Source organism: Erythrolamprus reginae, chromosome 3 (genome assembly GCF_031021105.1).
Source record: "Erythrolamprus reginae isolate rEryReg1 chromosome 3, rEryReg1.hap1, whole genome shotgun sequence".
NCBI lineage: Eukaryota > Metazoa > Chordata > Lepidosauria > Squamata > Dipsadidae > Erythrolamprus > Erythrolamprus reginae.
In genome coordinates, this window is record NC_091952.1 from 68,356,884 (window position 1) to 68,384,735 (window position 27,852).

General features: G+C 38.1%; 1 protein-coding gene across 8 annotated transcripts in view; it reads left to right on the forward strand.

The window, feature by feature from the left end:
- The window catches only part of PPP1R12B (protein phosphatase 1 regulatory subunit 12B), a 122,069-nt gene that overhangs the window by 44,419 nt on the left and 49,798 nt on the right, over nt 1-27,852 (forward strand). For 4 of the 8 annotated variants that reach the window (XM_070745713.1, XM_070745715.1, XM_070745709.1 and 1 more), the window contains exons 11-18: nt 28-113; nt 3,152-3,277; nt 4,481-4,666; nt 16,537-16,627; nt 17,358-17,555; nt 19,661-19,844; nt 20,937-21,046; nt 24,095-24,136. In XM_070745713.1, the coding sequence (XP_070601814.1) occupies nt 28-113; nt 3,152-3,277; nt 4,481-4,666; nt 16,537-16,627; nt 17,358-17,555; nt 19,661-19,844; nt 20,937-21,046; nt 24,095-24,136 (1,023 nt within the window). Of the gene's footprint in view, nt 1-27; nt 114-3,151; nt 3,278-4,480; nt 4,671-16,536; nt 16,628-17,357; nt 17,556-19,660; nt 19,845-20,936; nt 21,047-24,094; nt 24,137-27,852 lie in introns of those variants that run through there. The other 4 variants (XM_070745714.1, XM_070745710.1, XM_070745716.1 and 1 more) reach the window with 3 other exon arrangements.

The following is a 27,852-nucleotide window of genomic DNA, read 5'->3' on the forward strand; positions in this document are numbered from 1 at the left end:
CAATTTAGAAATATGTTCTTATTTCAGCAGGACAAGGATAATAGAATCTATTTTGCTTCAATATCCCCTCGAAGATTAAATAATACAGGTGACATTGAAGAAAAGGAAAACCGGTAAGAGCCTTTTAATAATGTCCCCAGATTTATAAGAGTAAATGTTCATAGTATGAACTGAATCTGTGGGACAGTTTTTTCTTACTTTCCCCTCGCTTTCCTTATTTCTCCTACATCTTGAGTACATTTTGCAATAAAATATAAATCTATACAAATCCCTAAACAAGTCCATATAATTTTCTTCGCAATGAGTCCCCCCCCTCCCAATTTTCTAGTCTACCCAATAGGTCTGTTACTTCATAGACTTCTTCTATCCAAATACCAATCAGATCCAAGACTGCCAGCCAAGTCATTTTATCATTAAGCTATAATTAAAGTTATATAAATAGAACTAAAATACTGGTCTGATACAGTAACATGTTAGTTATTATTTCCTTGCTTATTTATCTAATTTGTGTAACTGTCCATCTGACAGAATGTGATGCCTTCTTATGAGGTGCAGGGACATCCCTTTCCTTCAAAAAAAAATTCACGAGCACTAGAACCCAATCATGTGTCACCTCCTAAGTGGATTTAGCTAGTTGGAGGAATGGGCATAGACTTAATGAACAAAAATAACTACAGAGAACAGGACATGTTCCTACACATTTTACACTTTACTCAAACAATCTAAGTTATCTATTAGAACTGTTCTTATTCATACTTTAATTTTTATCGGTATATTATCTGTGACTGAAACATTCAGTTCAGGAAGACAGAAGATATTTATATAAAATGCTGTGTTCTTAACAGCTGGTTTTTATTTTCCAGTATTTTTTTTCTCCAGCTTTAGCTTGATCTCGTCAAGGATGCATTTTGCTTGGATTTGGGAAAATAAATCAGAATAGAATAGAATAGAATTTTTATTGGCCAAGTGTGATTGGACACACAAGGAATTTGTCTTGGTGCAGATGCTCTCAGTGTACATAAAATAAAATATACATTTGTCAAGAATCATGTGGTACAACACTTAATGATTGTCATAGGGGTCAAATAAGCAATGAAGAAGCAATATTAATAAAAATCTTAGGATATACGCAACAAGTTACAGTCATACAGTCAACATGGGAGGAAATGGGTGATAGGAATGATGAGAAAAAACTAGTAGAATAGAAGTGCAGATTTAGTAGAAAGTCTGACAGTGTTGAGGGAATTATTTGTTTAGTAGAGTGATGGCGTTCGGGAAAAACCTGTTCTTGTGTCTAGTTGTCTTGGTGTGCAGTGCTCTGTAGCGACATTTTGAGGGTAGGAGTTGAAACAATTTGTGTCCAGGATGTGAGGGGTCAGTAAATATTTTCCCCACCCTCTTTTTGACTCGTGCAGTATACAGGTCCTCAATGGAAGACAGGTTACCACCAATTGTTTTTTCTGCAGTTCTGATTATCCTCTGAAGTCAGTGTCGGTCTTGTTAGGTTGCAGCACCAAACCAGACAGTTATAGAGGTGCAGATGACAGACTCAATGATTCCTCTGTAGAACTGAATCAGCAGCTCCTTGGGCAGTTTGAGCTTCCTGAGCTGGCACAGAAAGAACATTCTTTGTTGTGCTTTTTTGATGATGTTTTTGATGTTAGGTGACCATTTTAGGTCTTGAGATATGATAGAACCTAGAAATTTGAAGGTCTCTACTGTTGATACTGTGTTGTCTAGTATTGTGAGGGGTGGAAGGGTGGAAGGGTTTCTCTTAAAGTCTACCACCATTTCTACGGTTTTGAGTGTGTTCAGTTCTAGATTGTTCTGGTCACACCACAAGGATAATTGTTGCAGTTGTGATTGCAGTTGAAATATTGCACAAAACAATTCATCACACCACTCAGTTGACCTAGCAATTTAGAAATGAACCACAGAATGGTGATTTTTATAGGTTATGGTGCTCAGGAGTGCTCAGGGGAGGGATAGCACCTCTGGTGTAAGGGCATGTCATGTCCTTTTACGGCAGCTCATTTTAGGGCAGCTCATTCATCGTTGGTCCCCACCTGTCACTCAGCTCTCATCTGTGACTCCTAGGAACTGTAGCACGCGCAGCAGCCACATCCCCTGGGCAATAGCTTCGACAGGCTGGCTAAACCAGGTTGAGAGTAGCTGATGGGTCATTGACCTTCGGCAAGATAGGGACTTGTCTATCCCAAGAGCCGGGGTGTCGCAGCAGGTAGAGTGCTGTACTGCAGGCCACTGAAGCTGACTGTAGATCTGTAGCTCAGCGGTTTAAATCTCATCACTGGCTCAAGGTTGACTCAGCCTTCCATCCTTCCGAGGTGGGTAAAATGAGGACCCGGATTGTGGGGGCAATATGCTGGCTATGTTAAAAAGTGCTATTGCTAACATGCTGTAAGCTTCCCAGAATCTAAGGAAAAGGGCGGCATAAAAATCGAATGAATGAATGAATGAATGAATGAATGAATGAATGAATGAATGAATGAATGAAATAAATAAATAAATAAATAAATAAATGTGAAGACCGATTCTGGTGGACTGAGCAGATGAAACCTATTAGAATAGGTCAACGGTCATGAAAGCAGTCTCTGCAAGCGATGTGGTATGCTAAGAGCATGGCAAGACACAAAAGATGCCCTGGTCAACCACTAGGAGAAGGGAAACTCTGACTGTAAACCTCCACTGCCTTGTGGCTATATTCATCATTGGAAAAGGCTTCAGGAATAAACCTTGAGACAAAATCCGGAACTGGAGTCCTGGAAGCAGTACAGCCACGTTCTGATAACTCCTGCGACGTAGCTTGAACCAATTGTATTGGCCTTTGCCATTCCATTGGATTATTTCAGTGATGCGGAGAGGGGAGAACTGCTGCTTGGGTAACAGTCTATCCTCCATACTAACCTACCCAGGCTTTGTATTCTGGGGAGTCCAGAGCATGATAACATGGTCTTTCGAGACTGAAGGATGTCGATGTCAGGTTAAGGGAGGAAGATTTTGGTTGTGTTTGTGGTTAAACTATGCATAATAGAATGTCATTGTATCATAGTCCTTATGTCTTATCAGAATTGAAGAATATAAAACACAAAATTGTAATTACCTCCCTCTCTTTCCCATTTTGCCATTTTAGTGAATCTGCTGTTAATTTGGTACGGAGTGGTCCTTACTCTTGCCAACAATGGAGGGAGGAACCAAAGGGGAATGAAGTCCCTACAACTGGTGCACCTTCCACTTACATATCTACTTATATGAAAAGGTAAGGTGTATTTAACGTTTTTGGTGGAAAAGCGTACAAGATTGCATTAGTTTTATACAGTTTAGTAAAAATTCTGGCTGCCATAAAGCCAGAAGAGAGGAAAAGCAAAAGATAAATACTTGCCTCTTATTTGCATAATTAAAACAATGATTTATCAACATTTAAATTTTTTTCCTACATGAAATATTTATCCATGTAGAAAATATATCTTGTGAAATAGAAGAAAGTATTATTTTAATCTGAGGGTATCATTGTGGAAATACTGAAAATTTTGTTTCTTGTGTGCTATGCAAATTAGTATGATAAACTTTTGCCACTTGCTTTGAATTAAATATGAAGACATATTTAATTAATGTACATATATATATGTGTGTGTGTGTGTGTATGTGTTTGTGAATATACATACAATAGTTGCCAAAATTATGGAATCCTTTTGGGAAAAGTACAGTATTTTTGAGGTTTGGTGGCTAATAATACCCCTTTTTTTTGGAATAGTACCATAAAATTATATATCAATAAAAAGATAATTTCATCAAGAATGTAATGCAGTAACTTTTACTAAGGAGTTTCTATTAGAATAGCAGTTATAAAGAAGAAAAGTGAAAAAGGTAGAAAAAACGTGTATATTCCATAAAATACTGGTTACTAGAATTCTGAACCTATATCACATTAGTAACCTTTTTCTCTTTTTATTTAATTCCAAAAAGATGCTTTGGAGCTCATAAAGGTGGGAAAGTAGTATCTGTTCTTTAAAGGATGATGTCTTTTCCTGAAATTATGCATTATGGAGGGCAACTTTGTTATCCCAAGAAAGAAGCACCTGCTCTAAAGAGTTCTAGACATTGATATCCCAACACACCCCAAAGCAGTTCTGTACCATCCAGCTATATTATTCTGACTGATTTGTATTAAGAACTTTCTTCTTGGATTCTTTCATTACAGTTTTCCAGTTGTTAACTCTTCCTTCCTTGCTTTGCTAGCTGAACCTGATAGAGAGCAATGTTTGGGGAATTATCTTTCTTTATTCCTATGATAACACTTTTAATCATATTCATGGTCATTATTTATATACTAAGAAGAAGTCACTATTACTAGATAAAAAAGTTCAGATGACTGTTCTATTAACAGTGAAATTTATTTTGTTTCTCTTCCTTCTCCTAAGGCATTTTACAATCATTTACAAATTCATTTTTTGTGTTTCAGAGCTCCTTACCGACAACAAAGTGACTCTACCACAGAGAAGAGCACTGAGGCTGTCTCTTCTAGCATTCCATTAAGTGTCATAACAAATCTGACTGTACCTGGAAGTTCCAATGGTGTCACAACTACTAATTCTAATTCACTGACTGGAACAGAGTCATCTACTGGTGATGCCAGGGATCGAAGAAGGTTAGTGAGTCTTTTATTTTATTATTTATTTATTTATTTATTTATTTATTTATTATTTAGATTTGTATGCCGCCCCTCTCCGCAGACTCGGGGTGGCTCACAGCAAGATACAGCAAATCATGACAAATCCAAATAAATTTAAAATATTTTAAAAGGTTTAAAAAGAACCCCATTTACTAACAAACACACACACAAACATACCATGCATAAATTGTACATGCCCGGAAGAGGTGTTTCAGTTCCCCCATGCCTGACAGCAAAGGTGGGTTTTAAGGAGTTTACGGAAGGCAGGGAGAGTAGGGGCAGCTCTAATCTCTGGGGGGAGTTGGTTCCAGAGAGTCGGGGCCGCCACAGAGAAGGCTCTTCCCCTGGGGCCCACCAACCGACGTTTAGTTGACGGGACCCGGAGAAGGCCCACTCTGTGGGACCTAATCGGTCGCTGGGATTCGTGCGGCAGAAGGCGGTCTCGGAGATATTCTGGTCCAGTGCCATGAAGGGCTTTAAAGGTCATAACCAACACTTTGAATTGTGACCGGAAATTGATCGGCAGCCAATGCAGACTGCGGAGTGATGGTGAAACATGGGCATACCTAGGTAAGCCCATGACTGTTCTTGCAGCTGCATTCTGCACGATCTGAAGTTTCCGAACACTTTTCAAAGGTAGCCCCATGTAGAGAGCATTACAATAGTCGAACCTCAAGGTGATGAGGGCATGAGTGACTGTGAGCAATGAGTCCTGGTCCAGATAGGGCCGCAACTGGTGCACCAGGCGAACCTGGGCAAACGCCCCCCTCGCCACAGCTGAAAGATGGTTCTCTAATGTGAGCTGTGGATCGAGGAGGACGCCCAAGTTGCGGACCCTCTCCGAGGGGGTCAATAATTCCCCCCCAGGGTAATGGACGGACAGATGAAATTGTCCTTGGGAGGCAAAACCCACAGCCACTCCGTCTTATCCGGGTTGAGTTTGAGTCTGTTGACACCCATCCAGGCCCCAACAGCCTCCAGGCACCGGCACATCACTTCCACTGCTTCGTTGACTGGACATTTATGGGTTTATGAGCTGCATTTACTGCATGATACAGATCCACTGGTCACTGACCATATTAAGCTTTGCAAATGTTTTTTTTTGTCTTATTTTAACAATCATATCAATTGGCTTTGCTTTTTGTTAGAACATGATCATATACTTTAGTACAATTGTATTGGAATTGTATGAAATAAGTAAATAATTTTGGTAATATATTATTCATCTTTATAGTGGCTGTTCTCCCAATTTAAAAAACTGTAATTTAGTCCAATTTTCCAGATCTTTTTGAATTTTTTGTATCAATTTCATTCAATTTTATATCAATGTCATCTTTCATTGAGGAGCATTTTGCTGTCATCCAGATCACTAAATATTTAACTCTTTTTATTACCTAGATTCTCCATAGCTTCTCTAATTTCCTATCCTGGTGGTATGTGAGATTATTTTTGTTTTTTCCTTGTTTATTTTTAGTCCAGCAACCTCACCAAAATCCTCTACCTCCTGCAGTAATTAAGCTCCTGAATTAAAAGGTTCTTCAATAATAAACAATTATTCAATAATAAAACAATTATTTCTTTTCTTTGTTGATTTAGTTGTTGTTCAGTTGCTAAGTCATATCTGACTCTTCACAACCCCATGAACCCTAGCACACCAGACATTCTCCTTTTTCTTGAACTGTCTCCCTGAGTCTACCCAAATTCATGGCCATTGCGTTGATAACACCATCTTCTGCTGTCTCGTTCCCCTTTTGCCTTCCATCTTTCCAACATCAGATCTTTTCCAATGGAGTCCTCTCTTTTCATTTGGTGGCCAAAGTATTTGAGCTTCAGCATCCTCTCTTTCCATAGGACAATCAGGGTTGATTTCCTGTATTGATTAAACTTTGTTAAATATTCAAATTAGCTAAAAGCCTATGTCATTTAAGCAAGAAGCAATTTGCAGATTTAAAATAGGTTACGAGAAAGACAGATTACTAGATTTTTTTAAAAAAGTTTTTAATGAAAGCTTAAAATGAAAAATGACAGATATTTCCAGATATTTTAGTATGGGATTTCAGCATTTACTGGCAGCTGACACAATAGTACATTTATCTAACTCAGTGTTCCCAAAGCTACAGTGTTCTCTTAGCAACAACAACATAAACTTCCAGACTAATATTAGATCATTAAGATGCCTCCATAACAGGCTGTTTGTGTATTTGAAGTCACTGGATTAAAATTTAAATGCATTGCTAAGTTTATGAAAAAACAAGTACGCTCTCTCGAATGTCCTTCCTTTCAAAAGTGTGCTGTTCCAATCATTTAGATGTTCTAATTTCTTGATTCACTCTCATATCTCTATGCATGTTGAAAGATATCTGTAAAACACAATTCTTTGTTCAGTTCCTTATCTGCATATTTTACGTACAAGCTTCTCTACAGTTCTGATTCATACTTTGCTGATAGCACTTTTGATGTAATCCAGTTTTAAACTACTCCAGTAATATCAAAAAAGGAGAACCATAGGGATAGTCATTTGTGCATGAATATCAGCTAAAGTAGTTTGCTCTGCATAGATTTTATTAGCTAAATGATGTTGGACCGTATCAATTTGGAGCAGCTGCTGTATAGCTCTATTAATAGATCAGAAATGCCTGATGAAAACAGAACTTGAGCTTAAACTCAACTTGTTCCTAAGCATTTTGTTGTTATTGTTAGATGTGAAGTCGTGTCCGACCCATCGCAACCCCACGGACAATGTTCTTCCATCCTCTGGAATCCATTTATACTTATGCCTACAGCGTCTCCATCCAGCCGCCTCATTCTCTGTCGTCCCCTTCTTCTTTTGCCCTCAATATTTCCCAGCACTCTTCTCAGTGAGTCCTTCCTTTTCATTAGGTGTTTGAGTTTCATCTTCAGGATCTGGCCTTCTAAAGAGCAGTCAGGGTTAATCTCTAGGACTGACTGGTTTGATGGCTTTGCAATCCAAGAGACTCGCAGGAGTCTTCTCCAGCACCATAGTTCAAAAGCCACAATTCTTTGATGCTCAGCCATTCTTATGGTCCATCTTTTACGGTCATACATTGCAACTGGGAAAACCATAGCCAAAGCTATACCCACTTTTGTTAAAAGGGTGATGTCTCTGCTTTTTGGTATATTGTCTAGATTTATCATAACTTTCCTTCCCAGGAGCAAGCATCTTTTAATTTCTTGGATATAGTCCCCATCTGCAGTTATCTTGGAGCCCAGGAAAATAAAATCTGTCACTACCTCAATTTATTCCCCATTTATTTGCCAGGAATTGAGAGGTCTGGATGCCATGATCTTAGCTTTCTTAATTTTGCATTTCAAGCCAACTTTTCTACTCTCCTTCTTCACCCACATCAAGAAGCTCTTTAGTTCCTCTTCACTTTCTGCCCTTAGAGTGGTATCATCTGCATATCTGAGGTTGTTGATATTTCTCCCAGCAATCTTAATTTCAATTTGTGATTTCTGTTCTTGTATCCAATTTGAGGCCCATGGCTTTTATAAAAAAACCTTTCCTATGGTGCTCTTCAGTATTCTTTTTTATTTTGGATTGTACCTTCAAACACTTAATTTAGTCTCCAATTCTCATTCTATATCCCATAAATCCTTATTATGGTCAACTGTTCACTTCATTTTAGATTCACCAGCCAGCCTGCCTAACTCTGGATAGAAACCAATAAAATAACATTTCATTTTCAATAGTTTCTCTTTCAATTCATGTAAGCTATGATAACACTTTACTGCTAGCTAGATTCCCCCATTACTCTCTCTGACAACCTCTTCAGTCTCAATTGACCATCTCGTTTTTTTAATAAAAACATGTTTTTCAGATTCCTTTGTTTTTGACAACTTGTATTTGTCCCTTCTGTATGAAAACTGTGATATACTAGTTAAGCTACCATTATGGCCAACTTTGGGCACCCACCATCCATTATTCCATAATGCATAGAGCAACTATTTTGTTTTCGATGTATGACTTAACATATTCTTGTAAATAGTAAGCACCAATTATAAGTAATAAATATAAGGACCAAAATTATGTCCATGCTATTTGCATTTGTTTTATTATTTACAAGTATATATGAAGTTATATTATCAAAAGCAAAGTGCCAGCTCAATGTACAATAGAATAAAGAACAGTGATGGCCATTTAGTTATCTGTCACTTGCAACTTATTTTATGGCAAAAATGAATTGTTTGGGGGGAAATGGAAGGGTGCAAATACTTTTGACTGTATCTTCTGTACAGGGCATAGTATCAGCAAATCAAATTGTAGTTATATTTACTTTGAGATTAAAAAAAGATGAAATACCTTATTAAAATGGCATTGTTTGCCAACTAGTCTCCAAACGCAATTCAAAGTGTTGATGTTGACCTTTAAAGCCCTACCTGGCTTAGGACTTGATTACCTATGGAACCGTCTCTTGCCTCATGTATCTCATCGACTGGTTACGACCCACAGAGTCGGCTTTCTCCAGGTCCCACCAGCCAGGCAATGTTGGCTGGGAGGGGGGGCGCTAGGGGAAGGGCCTTCTCTGTGGTTGCCCCTGCCCTCTGAAATCAACTCCCCCCCGGAGATCCGTACTATTCCCATTCTCCCGGCCTTCCGGAAGAGCTTAAAAACACATCTATGCCAGCAAGCGTGGAACTGCTGAACTTGATTACTTTGTGCCAGCCCCTATTATTGCCTGACTATTGAATATGACAGTTGTATGAGTTGGGCTGTCTGTAATATGTTTTAAATTAAGGTTTTTTTTTTAACAGGGATGTTTTATAGTGTTATTTAATTTCGATTTCTTATATTGTTATGTATCAATATGTTGTCAGCCACCCTGAGTCTCATGAGAAGGGTGACCTAGAAATCGAACAAAAAAATAAATAATCATTAAATGTATCTGAAAAAATATATTGTTTGATAGTTGACATACTGTTTGTTGAACCATGGAATACTATGTGAGGTTATGATAGATGAGAAACAGGATTTATCTCATGGTAGAGTGATTCTAAGCCTCTTCCTTCCCAAAATACATATATAGGCATTAGTTATTTTGGAAGGAGCAGCTTTAAGAGTTCCAGATTACTTTAATTCAGTTCTTTCTTAAACGTCAGAGGAAGAGGCAGACAAGGGAACAATCTTCCAGACGGCTAAAATGTTGGGAGGCTTCTTTATACTACTTTTTGGGGGGAAAAAGGCAGTCAATAAATATTGGTTTAAGGTGATGCCATTTATTTGAAGTGTGGGGTCCTTAGAGCTTTTTGAGCTTGGATGTTTTCTTGAGGATGTTTCATTACCAAACTAGGCAACATTGTCAGTGCTGCTTGACAGTGTGGTTTGCTCTCATCTGTCAGGGTTGGTGGGAGTGGTCTTGGTAATTCTTTGATTGGGCTGTTGTCTGCTGTTAACATGTTTGGCAGTTCATTGGTTGGGATATTGTTTGCTTATTTGAAGTTATTTAAAGTTTCAAGTATCAGGAGAAAAAAGATAACAGGCCAAGGAGAGGCTTCAGGAAACATTTCAGACAACAGAGAGACTTTGTTGGTTAAATTTGGCTTGAAAGTTTGGGTTCCTACTGTGTAAGTCATACAATCAGATGTTTTTTTTAATGTACAGCATATAATAATATTTTCATTAAATAAAAGGTTGCCAGAATTGTCCTCCTAAGATCTGGCTGAACTTGCTTTTTCTTAAATTAACTGAATCTGGAGTTGCACAATAAATGGAACAATAAATTAGCCAAACAGGCTTTGTTTGCATAATTATGCTTAGGCCAAGAAGAACTAGCCAGGTTTTAAACCATTCTAAAGTAATACTTTGTTTGCTCACTGCTCTGTATCCTTAACCTGGTTAAGTGTTCTGTATGAATTTAGTCCGTAGACAACTAAGACTAATCTATCCCTTTATGCTATGTTAGGGAAGGGATAGCAAAGGACTCCAAACACTTAAAGAAGCTTTCAGTCATCCAACACCTACTGTTGAAAGTGCTTATCAGCCCTGCTTTCATTGTTAATTGCTTTGTGATAAGTTTGTCCTCTTAGAAAGCAAGCTGCCAGTGCTGGTGACAATGTAGGATAGGGAAGAATTCTGTCTGCTATTTCAGACTTCCTAGTACAGTACTTCCATGTTCGGAAGAGAAAGGTTTACTGTTGCTTTATCAGACAGCAAGCTGCATTTTTTTGTTATTGTTAAAGAGGTCAGGACTTGTGTGTTATTATTGAATTCCTGATTTCCTATGCAGCAGTCCATGCAAGAATTTCAGCTCCTGGGAAGTCTGTCTATAAAGGTTCAAGGTGGGCATTTTTGGTGATTTTATTGAGACTTAATTTTAAAAGGGGAAGGCAGGCAGATAAAATAGAACAGCAGGTAACTAATGTACTTATATTTATAACTTATAAATACAAGTATATAGACCTATATACTTCTAGTCTTCATTACAAAGGTTGTGAAGAGAAACATGGGTATGTTAATAATATCCTAAAATAATATCTTAAATTTACTGTTTGCTCCCAACAAACTGGCTAAAAAGCTCTTAATTAGTATCTGTATTGTCTATTGTACTGTTTTTAAATTTTTAAATGAAATTAATTTTGCATACTTCCTTAATTTGACCATGAGATTTTATTAACAACATGCTTTTTAGGTCTTTATGCTCAGAAAATAATAGTTAATTGTTTATCTACCTTGTGTTAATGAACTATGAGCAGACTTGTGAACTGAGTAGTTTGGCTAAAGTTTTAACTACCTTATCCTTCAAGCAATAATTGTGGTAGCAAAAGTTAACATTTTAATGGTTACACAGACATACATACGGATAATTTTAAATAGTGAGAAATATGATCTTACAAGTCTTTTGCAAACAATTTGCTGGTCTTTTTCCATTGTAAAGATATGCATCTTTCTAGATTTCTTCATTCCACAAGATGGCAGTAGATGACTTGCTGTCTTTTTAACCTCAAATGGAATACAGTACTGTCTAACTTTTTAAATTATGTGCTAATTTCTACTTAAAGAATCAGAAATCTAAACCACAGATCAGCCGATATAGCATCATTTATCACATGTCATACTTTATATACTGAGAATGAGATACTATCTTCTACTTCAGTTTTTTGAGTTATGATTGCTGCTTCTTGAGTCTTGTTCCTTTTATTTAACTTTGAAATTGTGTCCACCATTTCAGATAAATGCAGCTAAAATAATCTGCCTGACACTAGAGTATTTTACAATTTTCAAAATCATAATATAAATCAGAGGTCTCCAACCTTGGTAACTTTAAGACTTGACACCCAGAAGACTTAAATTTGCCAAGGTTGGAGACCCCTGATATAAATGACAATTCTTACAATATTAATTAAATCTTATTTACCCCTTATTTGTTTAACCTCTGTGCTACTTTTCCTTTGGGAACCTGGGGACAAGAGTGCTCCTCACTCCTCCTCCTCCAATTATTTTGTAGGCCAATGACTTTGTCTGGGCCTTTTGCAATATGACAATAACGGTATTGGATTAAACTAGGGTTGCAGTTCTTACTCAGCCACAGATGTTCACTTGTGATTTGGGACAATTGGTGCCTTTGAGCCAAATTTACTTCACAAATTTGTTTTTGTGCAGGAGAGACTGCTATGTAGATAGGCTTGAATTTATTGAGGAAAAAAAGTTTTTGAAGAAACATGGGGCATAAACTTAATCAAAGCAGCTGAGTTTGGAAAGATATGACAAAAGTAAATACATTGTTTCTTTCTCTTTCACAGTATTAGATTCTGGGATCATTCATTGTTTCAGAAGGTGATTATAGATAGGCAAAAATAAATCTTTTTTTCTTTTTTCTTTCTTTCTTTCTTTCTTTCTTTCTTTATTCATTCATTTATTCATTCATTCAATTCAATTCAATTTAAATTTATTAGATTTGTATGCCACCCCTCTCTGAAGACTCGGGGCGGCTCACAACAGTAATAAAAACAGTATAACAATGGAACAAATCTAATAATAAAATATATAAAAACCTCAACAATTAAAAAAACCCATACAGCACATACACATCAAACATGAAATATAATAAGCCTGGGGGAGGTGTCTTAGTTCCCCCATTCCTGGCGATATAGGTGGGTCTTAAGTAACTTGCGAAAGACAAGGAGAGTGGGGGCCGTTCTAATCTCTGGGGGAAGTTGATTCCAGAGGGCCGGGGCCGCCACAGAGGAGGTTCTTCCCCTGGGGCCCGCCAAACGACATAGTTTGGTCGACGGGACCCGGAGAAGGCCAACTCTGTGGGATCTTATCAGCCACTGGGATTCATGCGGTAGAAGGCGGTTCTGGAGGTATTCTGGTCCAATGCCATTCATTCATTCATTCATTCATTCATTCGATTTTTATGCCGCCTTTCTCCTTAGACTCAGGGTGGCTTACAACATGTTACCAATAGCACTTTTTAACAGAACCGGCATATTGCCCCCACAATCTGGGTGCTCCTTATATGCAGGCATAGCTAGAATTTACTACAACTAATTGTAATCATGGGCAACAACATGGATAATTTTCAAAGAGGATTGGATAAATCCAGAGAGTGAATTTATACATAGAAGAAAATATTACAGATAGTTCCTGACCATTCATTTAGTGACCTTTCAAAGTTAAAACAGAATAAAAAAGTGATTTATGACAGGTTTTCTCATTTATGAGAAAAATATATGTTGCAGCATCCCCATGGTCATGTGATCAAAATTTGGATGCTTGGCAGCTGGTTCATATTTATGACGGTTGCAGTGTCCTGGGGTCATGTGATCAACTTTTGAAACCTCCCAGCAAGAAAAAAAAAAATCAATGGGGAAACCAGATTTACTTAACAGCCTTGTTACTAATATAACAACTGCAGTGATTCACTTAACAACTGACGCAAGAAAGGTAATAAAACAGAGCAAACCTACTTAACTGCCTCACTCAACAACAGAAATTAAGGGCTCAGTTGTGGTTGTATGTTGAGGACTACCTATATACTCTTTTTCCATAAGCTCCGGTCAACATTACATATTTTTTTCAATATCTTAGATTCTATGTCATGACAACCCTCTGTTTTGGTGGATGCACTGAAAGAGAAGGAGGCAGTCTTTTTGAAAACTTGGATGTGGCTGTTTATTTAAAAAATAGAGTGCAAGACACTGTTGAAATAAAATACAATAATTTCTACACTATTTTCCTAGTAATAGTGATAAGATATAATTATATTTAAAAAACAGGAAAGAAACTTGAGCAAGGAAGAAAAATTAGACCAAGGATTCAAGCTTTCGTTACATAACAGATTTACATGCAGTAATGATATTTATATAGCCAAATATCCCAAAATATGCCATTGCATAAAATCAATACTAAGCCCTTTTGTTTCAAATATACTGTACCTAGCATAAAAGGAAGCAAAACACAAGTGGAACGAAATGCCAATATATAGAGTTTCCAATTTATCTTTTTGCTAAATGACACTTGAAATTCAAATTACAGTAGACCAGGCAATTTTTATTGAACTTCTCCTCCCCATCTATAGCTAAAAACACAGCCCATGTATACTTTTTCAACTTAATATAATTCAAGGTTAATCAAAATTATATATTGACAATCTATTCTTAAATGAATCCATTTTAAGGAATCTGTGAGAGTTAAGGCACTGGGCTTGAAATCAGGAAATTCTGAATTCCAGACCCACCTTAGGCACAAGTTGACCTGGATCAAGGGTGGTTTCTGGTTTTTCCCGCTCTCGGTTCGCTTAGGGCTGCACCGTGTGGGTTCCGCGTGCACAGAAGCTAAAAACAAGATGGCAGCCCCTAAGGCACTGCCAGGAATTCCAGCTTGGGGGAATGGCAAGCCTGGATCACTGCTGGTTCTAGTTACTACTGGTTGTATAGAACTGGTCTGAACTGGGAAGAATCCACCTCTGACCTGGCTGTCTTTGGGCAAGTCACTTTCTCAGCTCTAGGAAACAGGCAACGACAAACCATTTCCAAAGTCTTGTCGAAAAAACTGCAGGGCAATGTATTGGCACTGTATTATATCACAGACATGGCCTAAGTATAGATGGCTTTGATGGTATTTCCAGCATTCAGTTTTGTCTCTTGCAGTTTTCTTACTCTTTGGATGTGTTCTTTATAAATTACATTTTTAGCTTGTCTCTGCTTGAGGCTATGCAATTGTAAAATGCCCAGACACTTGTAGGCTTCATCACAATGGCTCCTGGTGATTTTTTTCAATTCCATTACTGTTTGTGATTTCATCCTGCTTTATTAAACTGTAATGAATCTCTAGGCCAAAATCCATTGCTATGTGTATCCTAAACATTCTTAGTGTTTGTCAATAACTGGATTTTGATTTCTGAGTTTGCATATGCTTGCTTGCTTGCTTGCTTGCTTGCTTGCTTGCTTGCTTGCTTGCTTGCTTGCTTGCTTGCTTGCTTGCTTGCTTGCTTGCTTGCTTGCTTGCTTGCTTGCTTGCTTGCTTGCTTGCTTGCTTGCTTGTTTATTTATTTGGATTTGTATGCCGCCCCTCTCCGAGGACTCGGGGCGTCTCACAGCATATATAAAAAAAGAACAGTCATATAATCCAATTAGTACTGCAGTATTAAAAACAATTAGAAAAAGAAGATTAACCTAAAAAAATTAACTTATTAACCAAACATTCAGCAATCATACGTAAGGCATTCAGTGGTCAGGGGAAGATCTAAGAGTCCCAAGCCTGGCGGCAATGATGAGTTTTTAAGCTCTTTCGGAAGGCAAGGAGGGAGGGGGCAGTGCGAATCTCTGGGGGAGTTGATTCCAGAGGGCCGGGGCTCCCACAGAGAAGGCTCTTCCCCTAGGTTCCACCAACTGACATTGTTTGGTCGACGGGACCCTAAGGAGGCCAACTCTGTGGGACCTCAGCGGTCGCTGAGATTCGTGCAGCAGAAGACAGTCTCGGAGATAATCTGGCCCTGTGCCATATAGGGCTTTATAGGTCATAACCAACACTTTGAATTGTGCCTGGAAACTGATCGGTAGCCAATGCAGTCTGCGGAGTGACAGTGAGATGTGGGCATTTCTTGGAAGGCCCAAGACTGCTCGTGCGGCTGCATTTTGGATAAGTTGAAGTTTCCGAACACTCTTCAGAGGTAGCCCCATGTAGAGAGCATTGCAGTAGTCGAACCTCGAGGTGATAAGGGCATGAGTGACCGTGAGCAAAGACTCCCTGTCCAAATAGGGTCGCAACTGGTGCACCAGGCGAACCTGGGCAAATGCCCCCCTCGCCACAGCCGAAAGATGGTGTTCTAAAGTTAGCTGTAGATCGAGGAGGACACCAAAATTGCGAACCCTCTCTGAGGGGGTCAATAATTCCCCCCCAGGTGATGGACGGACAGATGGACATGTCCTTGGGAGGCAATACCCACAGTCACTCCATCTTGTCTGGATTGAGTCTGAGCCTGTTGGCACCCATCCAGACCCTGACAGCCTCCAGACACCGGCACATCACTTCCACTGCTTCACTAAGTGGACATGGGGTGGAGATGTACAGCTGGGTGTCATCAGCGTACTGATGGTAACTCACCCCATGCCCTTGGATTGTAGAAGCATATCAAGATTCCCTTGTTATACTTTTAGGTATAGAATTCTATGCAGGTATTTAAAAGTTTTAGGGTATTTGTTTATTCTTTCTAATTATACAAAGTCAGTATTTAAATTTATCTCCTGTTTTGTTTTTAATGTAAAGTACCCTCTTCACACCCTGCAGCAGATGAAAGACTCAATTGTTTGAATAAGCAAAAAAAAAATTTGCATAAACTATTTTTCTGTTTAAAGGCTTGTTCTTTTTTATTATTATATTTTAGGTCATATCTGACACCTGTAAGAGATGAAGAAGCAGAATCTCTAAGGAAAGCTCGATCTAGGCAAGCTCGTCAGACTCGCAGATCTACCCAGGTGAGAAATACTAAATTCTACAGAAAAATGGGATCTCTAAATTATTTAACTTGCCCTATGTAGTTTTTTCTTAACCCGCTTCAAAATGGAACATTTTTTACACATCTTTGGCCATTAAAAGGCCTGCTTTAAATAAATTTATATTACTTCTCAAAGTTTATATCTGTTTTCAAGAAAGAATATTATTAATGTTATGTGATAATTAAGTTGTTATTTTTATAAAGCTAATTATTTTTCATCAGAGAAGAAATATTTATTGCCATTACTTCATATCAAATATTTGGAAATGCTATATTTAACAGATAATTAAGTTAGCCGCCCAGAATCCTGAAGGAGTTGGGTGGCTTATAAATTTAATAAATTAAATTAAATTAAATTAAATTAGCATACTTTGAAGTACTGATTCCTAGCCTTGAGTTTACTGACTATCATCTGATTAGAATTTTACCAAGTTTATTCACTGTGAGAAGGATAATTTATGGTGGGATTTTTACTGATTGTAAAGTAGATTGTAAAGATGCATCAAGGGCTGGTTTCATGGAAGACAATTTTTCTACGGACCAGGTGTGGTGGTTGTGGTTTCAGTTTTGTTTGCTCACCTGCCCTACACCTCCAAATGTGCGACCCAGTTTCTAATAGGCCACAGGCAGGTACTGGTCTGTGGCCTAGGGGTTGGGGACCCCCCCGCTATAAAGAGACACCATAGTAACAAAACTGTCTTATTTTCCAGGGTATAACACTTACAGACCTGCAGGAGGCAGAGAAAACTTTTAGCCGGTCTCGTGCAGAGCGGTTTACTCAGGAACAGCCAAGTGAAAAGTCAGACAGGCTCAGAGCTAGTGAGGGAAGTGGTGGAAAACAAGAAGATATCACCAGAAGAGAATCCAGGGAGGTCAACTCACCATGGACTAGAAACTTGGATGAAGAGGTAAGTGAAGCCATACATAAAATCTTTTTCTTTTTAAAAAAATTACTATTTAAAATCCTGTTTAAAAGTTCAGCCATACACACCTATTTGATGAGTACACAACATTTGATGAGTAATAGATTTGATTTATGTTTGAAGGAAAAAGCATATATTTCATTTACATCCCATCTTTTTCACAAGAGGGTTATTAGAAGAAATAGACGTAATGTTTTTTTCTTTATTTTGATACCATAGCAAAGGATCTTTGTGAAGAAATATATCACGTAATCAGCAAATTTGATTATACTAGTATTCAGTATGACTCCATGATCTGTCCAAATATAACTTGTTGAAACAAGTGTGTGTTAGCAGTGTTGACATTTTATTTCAAGGGCAGGGCCAGATGTCATAACTTGATAAATGCCTTTTAAATGTCATTACATGGCTTCTGCAGAAGATGTGAACAATAATAATTATAATTTAAGAGTTCTCCCAGATCAGAGAAAAGTCAGCCAGGTGCTTATGGGAAACCCAGAAGTAGAGAATGGGTATAGTAGTAACCTCTTAACTTGTAGTATATCAAACCAGTTCTGATACTAGAACTGGTATATAGACATCAAAACTATTGATAGTTTCCTTCATGAATGTATCTTATTCCCTTTTAAAGTCAGTCAAGACCCATTCTGCTTTTTGGAATATAAAACTCTAGTTACCAACTTTATTTATATCACAAATAATTTCATACATTTCTGCCTTGCCTCAACCTTCAGTTTTTCATTTTAAATTTTTACTCAGGAGGAATTATTGTCATGTATCCACATTGGCATTTTGAGATTAAGAAACCTGAACTATGAAGGGTAGATACGAACAACCAGCTGCTCTCTACTTGCTTCAAACTACTGTTCTACAATTCCTTGTCATTGACCATATGGCTTAGACTCAGAAAAGTGGAAGTACAAATTAGTTAGATAACCTAATCCTTATATACAGCATATATTTCATGTTTTCTCATAACATCGTAAACAAAATTATAATTATATCATCTTTATTTCCAGTCCTTAATAAATGGAAACTATAGTAGAGAATCTGTCTTTTTCATAACACCTGTATAGTATATTTCCAGAATACCCACTTTTGATCAGCTACCAACAGCAAAGATTCACATCTGTATCTATTGGATGATTATTTGCTCCAATGAAAAAAAAAATCTAAACAATTAATTGCTGATATTTATTTTCCCAATATAGATAAAATGAAGCTTTGTTTTAATAAAATATATCCTGTTCTGGGTCCTGAAAAATTAAGATTGGTTAGTTGTATTATTTGTGATTTAAATCCTTTTGAAGTTATCAATTGGACTGGGATGCAAGTACATGTTGATCAAAACTATCAAAAAAATAATGTTTATAGTAGATAGAAGTGATCACTTTTGGTCTAAAAAGTTATGTTTTTTGTTTTTGCTCTTAATTTATGATTAGGGGTAAAATTGGATCTTTTATTTTATCAATGTTCTAGGTCACCTAAACTCCAATGATGCTGAGCTGCTTAATATATGCAAAGAATAAAATAAAGAGTTAATACTCAAAATTAGTGTCATTAAGAGGCAACAACAACAAATTGTGAAATATAAAACCAGCAGAGATTAAAAGAAAAAAAAACCTCCCTGTACCCTTAACCCAAGACCTGGAGGAAAAGCTATGTTTTCAATGTTCTTTGGAAGGCCAGTGGGATGGGGATCATACAAATTTGGTGGGAGGGGGTGTTATTTCAGAGAGAAGATGCCAGGGCGGTGAAGCCCTACTTCTTAGGTCCTACCTGATAATGTTGATTAGTTGATGGGATCCAGAAAGAACCAACTGTCAAATCTTACAGGACAGTCAGAAACCAGTTCAAACAAATAATTAGGTCCACATAAGGTTTTAAAAGTTTGAGCCCCCTGACTGACTATATATTCTCTTTTTCACCTAATTATAGCTCACATAGCCTATGTTCTTACATTCTCCTTATATACATAATGGTAAGAAGTACTGTATCAACTCTGCTAAAGAGATATAATACTGTTTGTTTTAACTTTAGCATGTTCATTATCTTTGTACCAATTGCTACTGCCTATGTTTTTCCTCCAGTCTTCTGGTCGTCGATTGAGATACCTAGCACAACAAGACAAACCTACCACTGCTGTCTCTCCTTCATTAACTTCCAGTCTTTATTCAAGTTCTCACATGCCCAAGACAGGTAGATTTGCACCTTCTGATTCATTGAGCTTAGCAGATTACCAAAGCACATCAGCTGACAACATGGAGAAAAATGGTATTTACTTCTTATATTGCTATATGAGAAGGTGGGAGGGGAGGGAGGGAGAGAGAGAGAGAGGTAATTATTCCCCCTCTCTTTTTGAATCAGTGCTCGCTTGCAATGTTTAAATCCATTATATTTTTGGTTTTGATTTTGATGGCAATTTCTATCTGTAAGAAATGTGCTCATAAAACTTAATGTCATGTGGCTACAATGTTTAGCAGTCCCTTAAATATCCCCCTTGCTTTTGGTCTCTATTAAATCCTATCCTTGCAATTACTTGTTGCCTTCCAACAACCAAAGTCGGTGGGGGCACCAGCTGGAAGTTGCAAATACCGAGAGGCTTGCAAGTAGGAAGCAAGTGACTGTTAGGTGAAACAGGAAGCAAAAGGTGCATAGGTGGTGGGGAGATGTACAATAGGGTTTAGAGTGACTGTTGACGGATGGGAGAAAGTGTGCAAGTGTTTGCAAGTGCCCAAGGGAGTGAGCCATAAGCACAGTGAAATGTGTATGGGTGGGGGAAACTTACCCAAGCAACTGGCAATCTTCCTCTCAGCATCTCCCCGGACTTTGCTTGTGGGAAGCCAGCAGGAAAATATGCAGATCACAGAAGTGTAACTGCAGTTGCCATTTTAAATTTGAATGGTCACTGAACAAATGGTTATTAACTGAGGACTACCTCTACTTGATAGACCCACTGGTATTTGGTGTTAAACATTTAAATATAGATTGGTATAGTTTGGTAGATGATGAAGCTAAACAAATCTCTGTGTGACTTACTCTAGGCCAGTGTTTCCCAACCTTGGCAACTTGAAGATATTTGGACTTCAACTCCCAGAATTCTAGCTGGGGAATTCTGGCTGGGGAATTCTGGGAGTTGAAGTCCAAATATCTTCAAGTTGCCAAGGTTGGGAAACACTGCTCTAGGCTACTTGTATATTGTATTATTTTATTTTTATATGTTGTAAGCTGCCCCAAGTCCTCAGAGAGGGGCGGCATATAAATCCAATAAATATATAAATAAATACTATCTTGACTTATTTTGAAAATGGTCCCATGGTTGAATAAATTACTATTTTTTAGCTAAAGCTTTGTTTCTTTTAACAGAATACGAAGATCAGGACCTGGATGACAGAACTGCAAACAAACTGTCAGTAAGAGAGAGAAGGCGACCAAAAGAGAGACGGAGAGACACTGGAATCTTCTTTACAAAGGATGTAGGTATTGTACCTTTTAAAACAGCCGCGCGGCTTCCCAGCCATCTCCCGAAGCCAAACGCCAAACCCAAACTTCCGCGTTTGGCGTTTGGAGGCTGCTGGAAAGCCCCCCAGCCCGGCTGTCACCTTTTAAAACAGCCGCGCGGCTTTGCAGCAGCCTCTGAACGCCAAACGCGGAAGTTTGGGTTTGGCGTTTGGCTTCGGGAGATGGCTGGGAAGCCGCGCGGCCATTTTAAAAGGTCACAGCCGGGCTGTGACCTTTTAAAACGGCCACGCGGCTTCCCAGCCGTCTCCCGAAGCCAAACGCCAAATCCAAACTTCCGCGTTTGGCGTTCGGAGGCTGCTGGAAAGCCCCGCCGCCCGGCTGTCACCTTTTAAAACAGCCACGCGGCTTCCCAGCAGCCTCCGAACGGTTCAGAAAAAATTTGCCTCTTCTTACGAACTTTTTTTGTGATACGAACGCCAAACCCGAACTTCCGGGTTTGGCGTTCGGAGGCTGCTGGAAAGCCGCGCGGCTGTTTTAAAAGGTGACAGCCGGGCTGGGGGGCTTCCCAGCAGCCTCCGAACGCCAAACCCGGAAGTTCAGGTTTGGCGTTCGTATCACGAAAAAAATTCGTAAGAAGAGGCAAATTTTTTCTGAACCCCGGGTTCATATCTTGAGACGAGGGGTTCGTATCTTGAGGTACCACTGTATAGTACTGTTGAATGCATATTTAAGTAAGTAATTGGTTCACAAGATCTTCAATAGTATTTTGCTGCAAATTAGTCTGTCAAACTCTTAAATTTGTTTGTTTGTTTGTATGCTGCCCCTCTCTGAAGACTTGGGGTGGCTCACAACTTACAAAAAAATAGTAAATTACAGTAAAATTAATCCAATTAAATTAAAACTACATGGTTAACTAAAATCCCCAATTGTATTAAAAATCAATTCCAGTCATTCATACAGCAATCACACAAGCATTTGGCCAGGGGCTAAGATTTAATCGGCCCAAGCCTGTTGACATAAATGAGTCAAGACTCTTTCGAAAGGTGAGAAGGGTGGGAGCAGTACGGATCTTCGGGGGGAGCTGATTCCATAGGGCAAGAGCCCCCACAGAGAAGGCTCTTCCCCTAGGTCCTGCCAAATGACATTGTCTAGTTAATTGGACCTAGAGAAGGCCGACTCTGTGGGACCTAACCAGTCGCTGGGATTCATGTGGAAGTAGGCAGTCCCGCAAGTAATCTGGTCTGATGCCATGTAGGGCTTTATAGGTCATAGTCAACACTTTGATTTGAGTCTGGAAACCAATTGAAAGCCAGTGCAGACCGCAGAGTGTTGGAGAGACATGGGCTTGCCTGGGCAGGCCCATGACCACTTACGCGGCCGTGTTCTGCACAATTTGCAGTTTCCGAACACTCTTCAAAGGTAGCTCCATGTAGAGAGCATTACAGTAGTCCAGCCTCGAGGTGATAAGGGCATGAGTGACTGTGAGTAAAGACTCCCTGTCCAGATAGGGCCACAACTGGTGTACCAGGCGAACCTGGGCAAATGGCCCCCTCGCCACAGCTGACAGATGATGTTCCAAGGTCAGCTGTGGATCGAGGAAGACACAGAGGACCCTCTCTGAGGGCTCAAAAACTCCCCCTCCCGGGTAATGGACTGACAGATGGAAGTGTCTTTGGGAGGCAGAACATAAAACCACTCCGTCTTGTTGGGGTTGAGTTTGAGCCTGTAAGCACCCCTACAGACCCTAAGAGTTCATTGCAGTCATATATTTGCACTGTTTTGCCCATAATCTTATGTAGAATACAGTGATCCCTCGGTTAGCGCGGGGGTTACGTTCCAAGACCTCCCGCGCTAACCGATTTCCGCGTTATACTGGATGCGGAAGTAAAAACACCATCTGCGCATGCGCGCCCTTTGTTCCATGGCCGCACATGCGCAGAAGGTGGAGCGACGCAAGTTCGGAGGCTGGCAATGCAATGGTGATTTTTCCGGGCTCCTCGCCGCTACCCACAGGGCAGCGCTGGCGGCAATGGCAATGGCAACCCTCCCTCCTTCCCTCCTTCCCTTCTCTCCCTCCCTCCTTCCTTCCTCTCACCGGCTTTCTTGGGGCAGCGCTGGCGGCAATGGCAATGGCAACCCTCCCTCCTTCCCTCCTTCCCTTCTCTCCCTCCCTCCTTCCCTCCTCTCACCGGCTTTCTTGGGGCAGCGCTGGCGGCAATGGCAATGGCAACCCTCCCTCCTTCCCTTCAGCAATCAGTATGACGTCATCGGGCGGGAAAAACCGTGGTGTAGGAAAAAAAATGCGGACTTATTTTTTAATTAATATTTTTTGAAAAACCGCGTTGCAGCGTTTCGCGCTAATCGAGAACGCGCAAATCGAGGGATCACTGTATAGCTAAATCAATGGCTCCTTAGCTGAACTACTGAGTATAATGCTCATATTCTTTGCAATCTCCAGCACACCTTTGGAAAATTACTGAAAACCCAAGATGAATTTTGAAAAGGTTTTGTCAAATTTCTCTAGCTGGTTTCAAAGCTCATTTAACAGGCTGTTACACATCAGTAACCACTAACAAGTCTCAGAAATTGCATTCATCCAACACACAGTGTGGAGAAATAGAAACATGTTAGAATGAAACTTATAGTGTTTCAAATGGGTAATGAAACAACTGTTCAAAGGGATAATGGAACAAGACCTTGCAGATTGATAGCATGCTTCTACCAAATTATGGTAAGAGATACATGGATATGTTATATCTAGTAACTCTGTTTCTAATATTCTTCAGGGAGCTTTTTCTAAAAATAGTTTTCATTGTATTTTCAACACATTTTGCAGTCATCCAACTTATAATTTAGCTGGAAATTCATGTTCAAACTTTCAAATAATTTCAAGGCTTTAATTAATATTACTTTCCAGACATTTTTCTGGTATACTATTGTCTAAATAATATAAAAATTAGTATTTTCTACCTCACTAGGTTTCTTTGAATACATTTTTTAGTTAGCTTATGAAGAAAACTCATTTATTTCAAATGTTTATGATTTGTATGTTTATTTTGTAGGATGACGAAATAGATGGTTCTGAAGAAGTAATGGAGGACAAGGTAAATAGAGCAGTTTCATATGAAATTTTGATTCCAAGACTGTTGTTTTCAACTCATTTCCATTTTAAAAGAAATAGTTTTGATTTAAAATAATTTCCAGTACATTTTGGATTGTTTTTCTATTCCTTGTAGATAGGTATTCTCTTCTTACCGTTCTATAATAATGATGATCATTAGTATTTTTATTTGTTTTTCATCAAACTATAGCTTACTAGCTTGATATGTAATAAGCTTGATATGTAATAATTATGAAGGCAGAGGTGCTAGAGAAAGTTGCTGAGAACATTAAAAAAGCAAGGCAGTCTTTGGAATAAGACTTTAGTGCTTATGAAAATAAATGCAACATGTTTTATTTTTTGCTCAGCCACATGTGGATGAACTGATTTATGATATAATTGGAATTGCCATGCCATAAATCAGATTTATGCTTTTGCCAAAACCAGAAATGGCAAAATAACAGGAGTAGAATAAAAATAAATAAATAAATTATTAAGAAATTCAGTGTATAGAAAATAAGATAGTTGTTCATTTTTCAATCTGATGTTATATTTGAACTAAGAAAAATATCAAATAATCTTGCCTAGATCAAGATGTGGTACCCTTTATGGAGGTTTTGTACAATGTAAAGTGAGATAACTATTTACAACAGGTTTTTCTACTTCAGTAAAATTTCATCTAAGTTGATTAATAATGCAGAACAGTTGGAACACTCAAAAATTAGGCAAAGCTTTACTTCTTTTTTCAATTGGCTTTGTCAGCCATTTATTAGTCAAATCTGATTAATTGTATGACAGGGTAATATCTTTATATGTAATGATTAATTACACGTAGGCCAGTTAGAAGAGTCTGCTTAAAAGATATATAAAACCAATGATCCATACAGGAAAAGGAAAAACTGGAGATGGCTACTGTTAATATATAAAACATTTGAGTGATGGGACAGTAAGTTATTCTTTCCTGTAGAGCATGGGGAAAAATTCTGACAATATTAATGGATAGAAACTAATCAAGGAGAGAAACTCCTAGAATTAAGGATAATTTCCTGAAAGCTAAAACAATTAATTAGTGGGAATACTTTCTGCAAAAGTTGTGGGTGCTCCAAAACTGGAGCTTTTTAAGAAGAACTTGGACAACCATTTGTCTAAAATGGTATAGGGTTTTCTGCTTGACTAAGGGACTGGACTAGAAGTCCTTGAAGTCTCTTCCAACTCTGTTATTCTGTTGTAGATTGTTTAAAGACTATATAGTAACTTCAACTTTTTATTCAGTTCTTTTGAATTTTTATATTAAGCGTAAACTCGGAGAGAATTTAGAATAGTTTTAATCAAATATGAAGCTTTGAAAATTATTTCAAATTCATAGTATAAATGCAGAAGAAGCACACTTTACTGTGGAAAGTGTTAGTTTTCTGAATGTGATTTATCTGTAAGATGCAATGGTCTTAATTATTTTAAATACTGTAATGCTTTAGTCTATTCCAGAATTTTTTTCTCTTTATAGTAACTTTCTCTAAAGAGAATCATTTAGTCATGACTATTATATCTAACTTTTAAAATATTAAGAATAAATCCATTGACATTGAATTACTACCTGAAATTACTAATATCTGGAGCACCAAAATATGGAAAATGTGCTTGATTCAGGAGTAGTAGCAGAAAAACGTATCTGTAAGTTTTATATACAGTGGAACATACATTCACAGTAGGCAGGCTTATTGCAATGAGCATGAGGTTCGAGTACACATTGTTAGGAACTAGTTAGATGAACTAGTCTTCTTCAGTGATCATGTGAAAGTGGGACTCTCCTATTGCATTTATTTATTTCTGGGCAAGTTTTGATTTAAGGAGGAATGTCGATAGTAATTGTTCTGCATCCTGAGCGAATGTTGGTATGCTGCATATATATTTGTATTGTGAGTTGTAGATAACAATATATTAACTTGCAAGGTTGTATCTAAGTTAGAGATCAGAGTTTGCATAGAGTATCATGATTAGGTATAGGCCTTGACTGCACTTTTTGGCTTACCAAAGCTGCATGTAACTAATTAATATAAAATACTTCATGTAGCAGGAGTAAAAATAGACTTGAATTTTAGTTACCAAATATTATAAAAGCTGCATTTGGTTGAATTAAACATATACAAGAATAAATGGAATGCACAGAGTGGTTCAGAATGGAAAACAGTGTATGCAATGATATATAGACATTGTGAACAAAGATGCCGTTTGTATAAAATAGTTTTAGCTGTGTATTGTTGTCTTTTTCTTATTTGATGCTTTTAATTTATTTGACTTACTATATCTTATTCTCTTTCCACACTCTGCATACATAATTTACATCAAAAGGGAATTGCATGAATGGTATGCAGTGTTGTGAAAAGATTATACGGATGATCCATGAAGTCACTACTAGTTGAGTTTGACTGGGAGGAAATTGTATCTTTTATGCAAGTATATACAATATTGTTTTCTTGTTAATTTCACATTTCCCTGGGGAAAGAAAATTAAATTTCCGTTTTAACTAAAGAGCCCTGCTTAAATCCTTCCAATTCTCAATCCCAGGATTATTTCTGCTGAACTGTGTTGTATCTGTTTCTCATTTCTATCGAAACTTTGTTGCTCTCAAGAGCAATGACTTTATTAGGCCTATGTTCTCCTTTCTGTTTTCTGGGATATTGACTGCCTAATATGGTGAGGTATGCCCCTGTCTATTGCATGTTGCTCTCACTCCATAAAGTTTACTTAGTAGTTACATTTAGCTGAATTTCTTGTAGCTGATTTGGAAGAAGGGCTATTTAAATAGTGATGTATTATAGTTTTAACTGCTTCAGTGAATATGTAGATTCTGATGCCTTCCTTCCTTCCTTCCTTCCTTCCTTCCTTCCTTCCTTCCTTCCTTCCTTCCTTCCTTCCTTCCTTCCTTCCTTCTTGTCTTTCTTCCTTTCTTTCTTTTCTCCTGCATATTTTATTTCCTAGAACAATGCAGTGATACTTGATAACTTTCACATCCCTAGAAGCATAGAGTAAAGATAATTTTAGATAGCTAAGATAAAACAATTATTAAATTATGATTGTACATGGGGAGAAGCTTCTAATATAGCAACTTTATAATCAGAAATTATCTGTGGCATACAAATGTTATTGAATTTTTTTTTGGCAAATCTTTGTTTTAGACTACATCTCTTAGTACTGTATATCCATTTTTGACATATTTTTAAAGGCATAAAGTCACCAAGTGACTAATTTGAATTTATTCCTTACTTTGCCTCAACAACCAAACTGCAGGCTTGCCTAGGAAAATCTGTTGCAATTTTTTATACTGTTCCCACAGTCTTTTCTTTGAACTTTGCTCCTCATTTTGCTACACAAGCCTGCAATGTGTATTTCTACCGGTAGTATTGCAAAGTTTGAAATCCATGTGATATAGAAGTAAAAAATTAAATATTAGAAGTAAGTAGTACAGTGGTACATCTACTTAAGAACTTAATTTGTAAGTAGAAACAATTTTTCCCATAGGAATCAATGTTAAAGCAAATAATGCATGCAAAACCATTAGGAAAAAATAAAAGCTTGGAATTTGGGTGGGAGGAGGAGGAAGAAGAGGAAGAGGACAGTCACTGCCCAGAGCAAAGGGAGCGGTTTTTTTCTCTGGGCTCTGGCAGAGGTTTATTCCCTCTCCAAGCGCCCAAAGAAAGGAAAATGCTCCGTTTGCTCTGG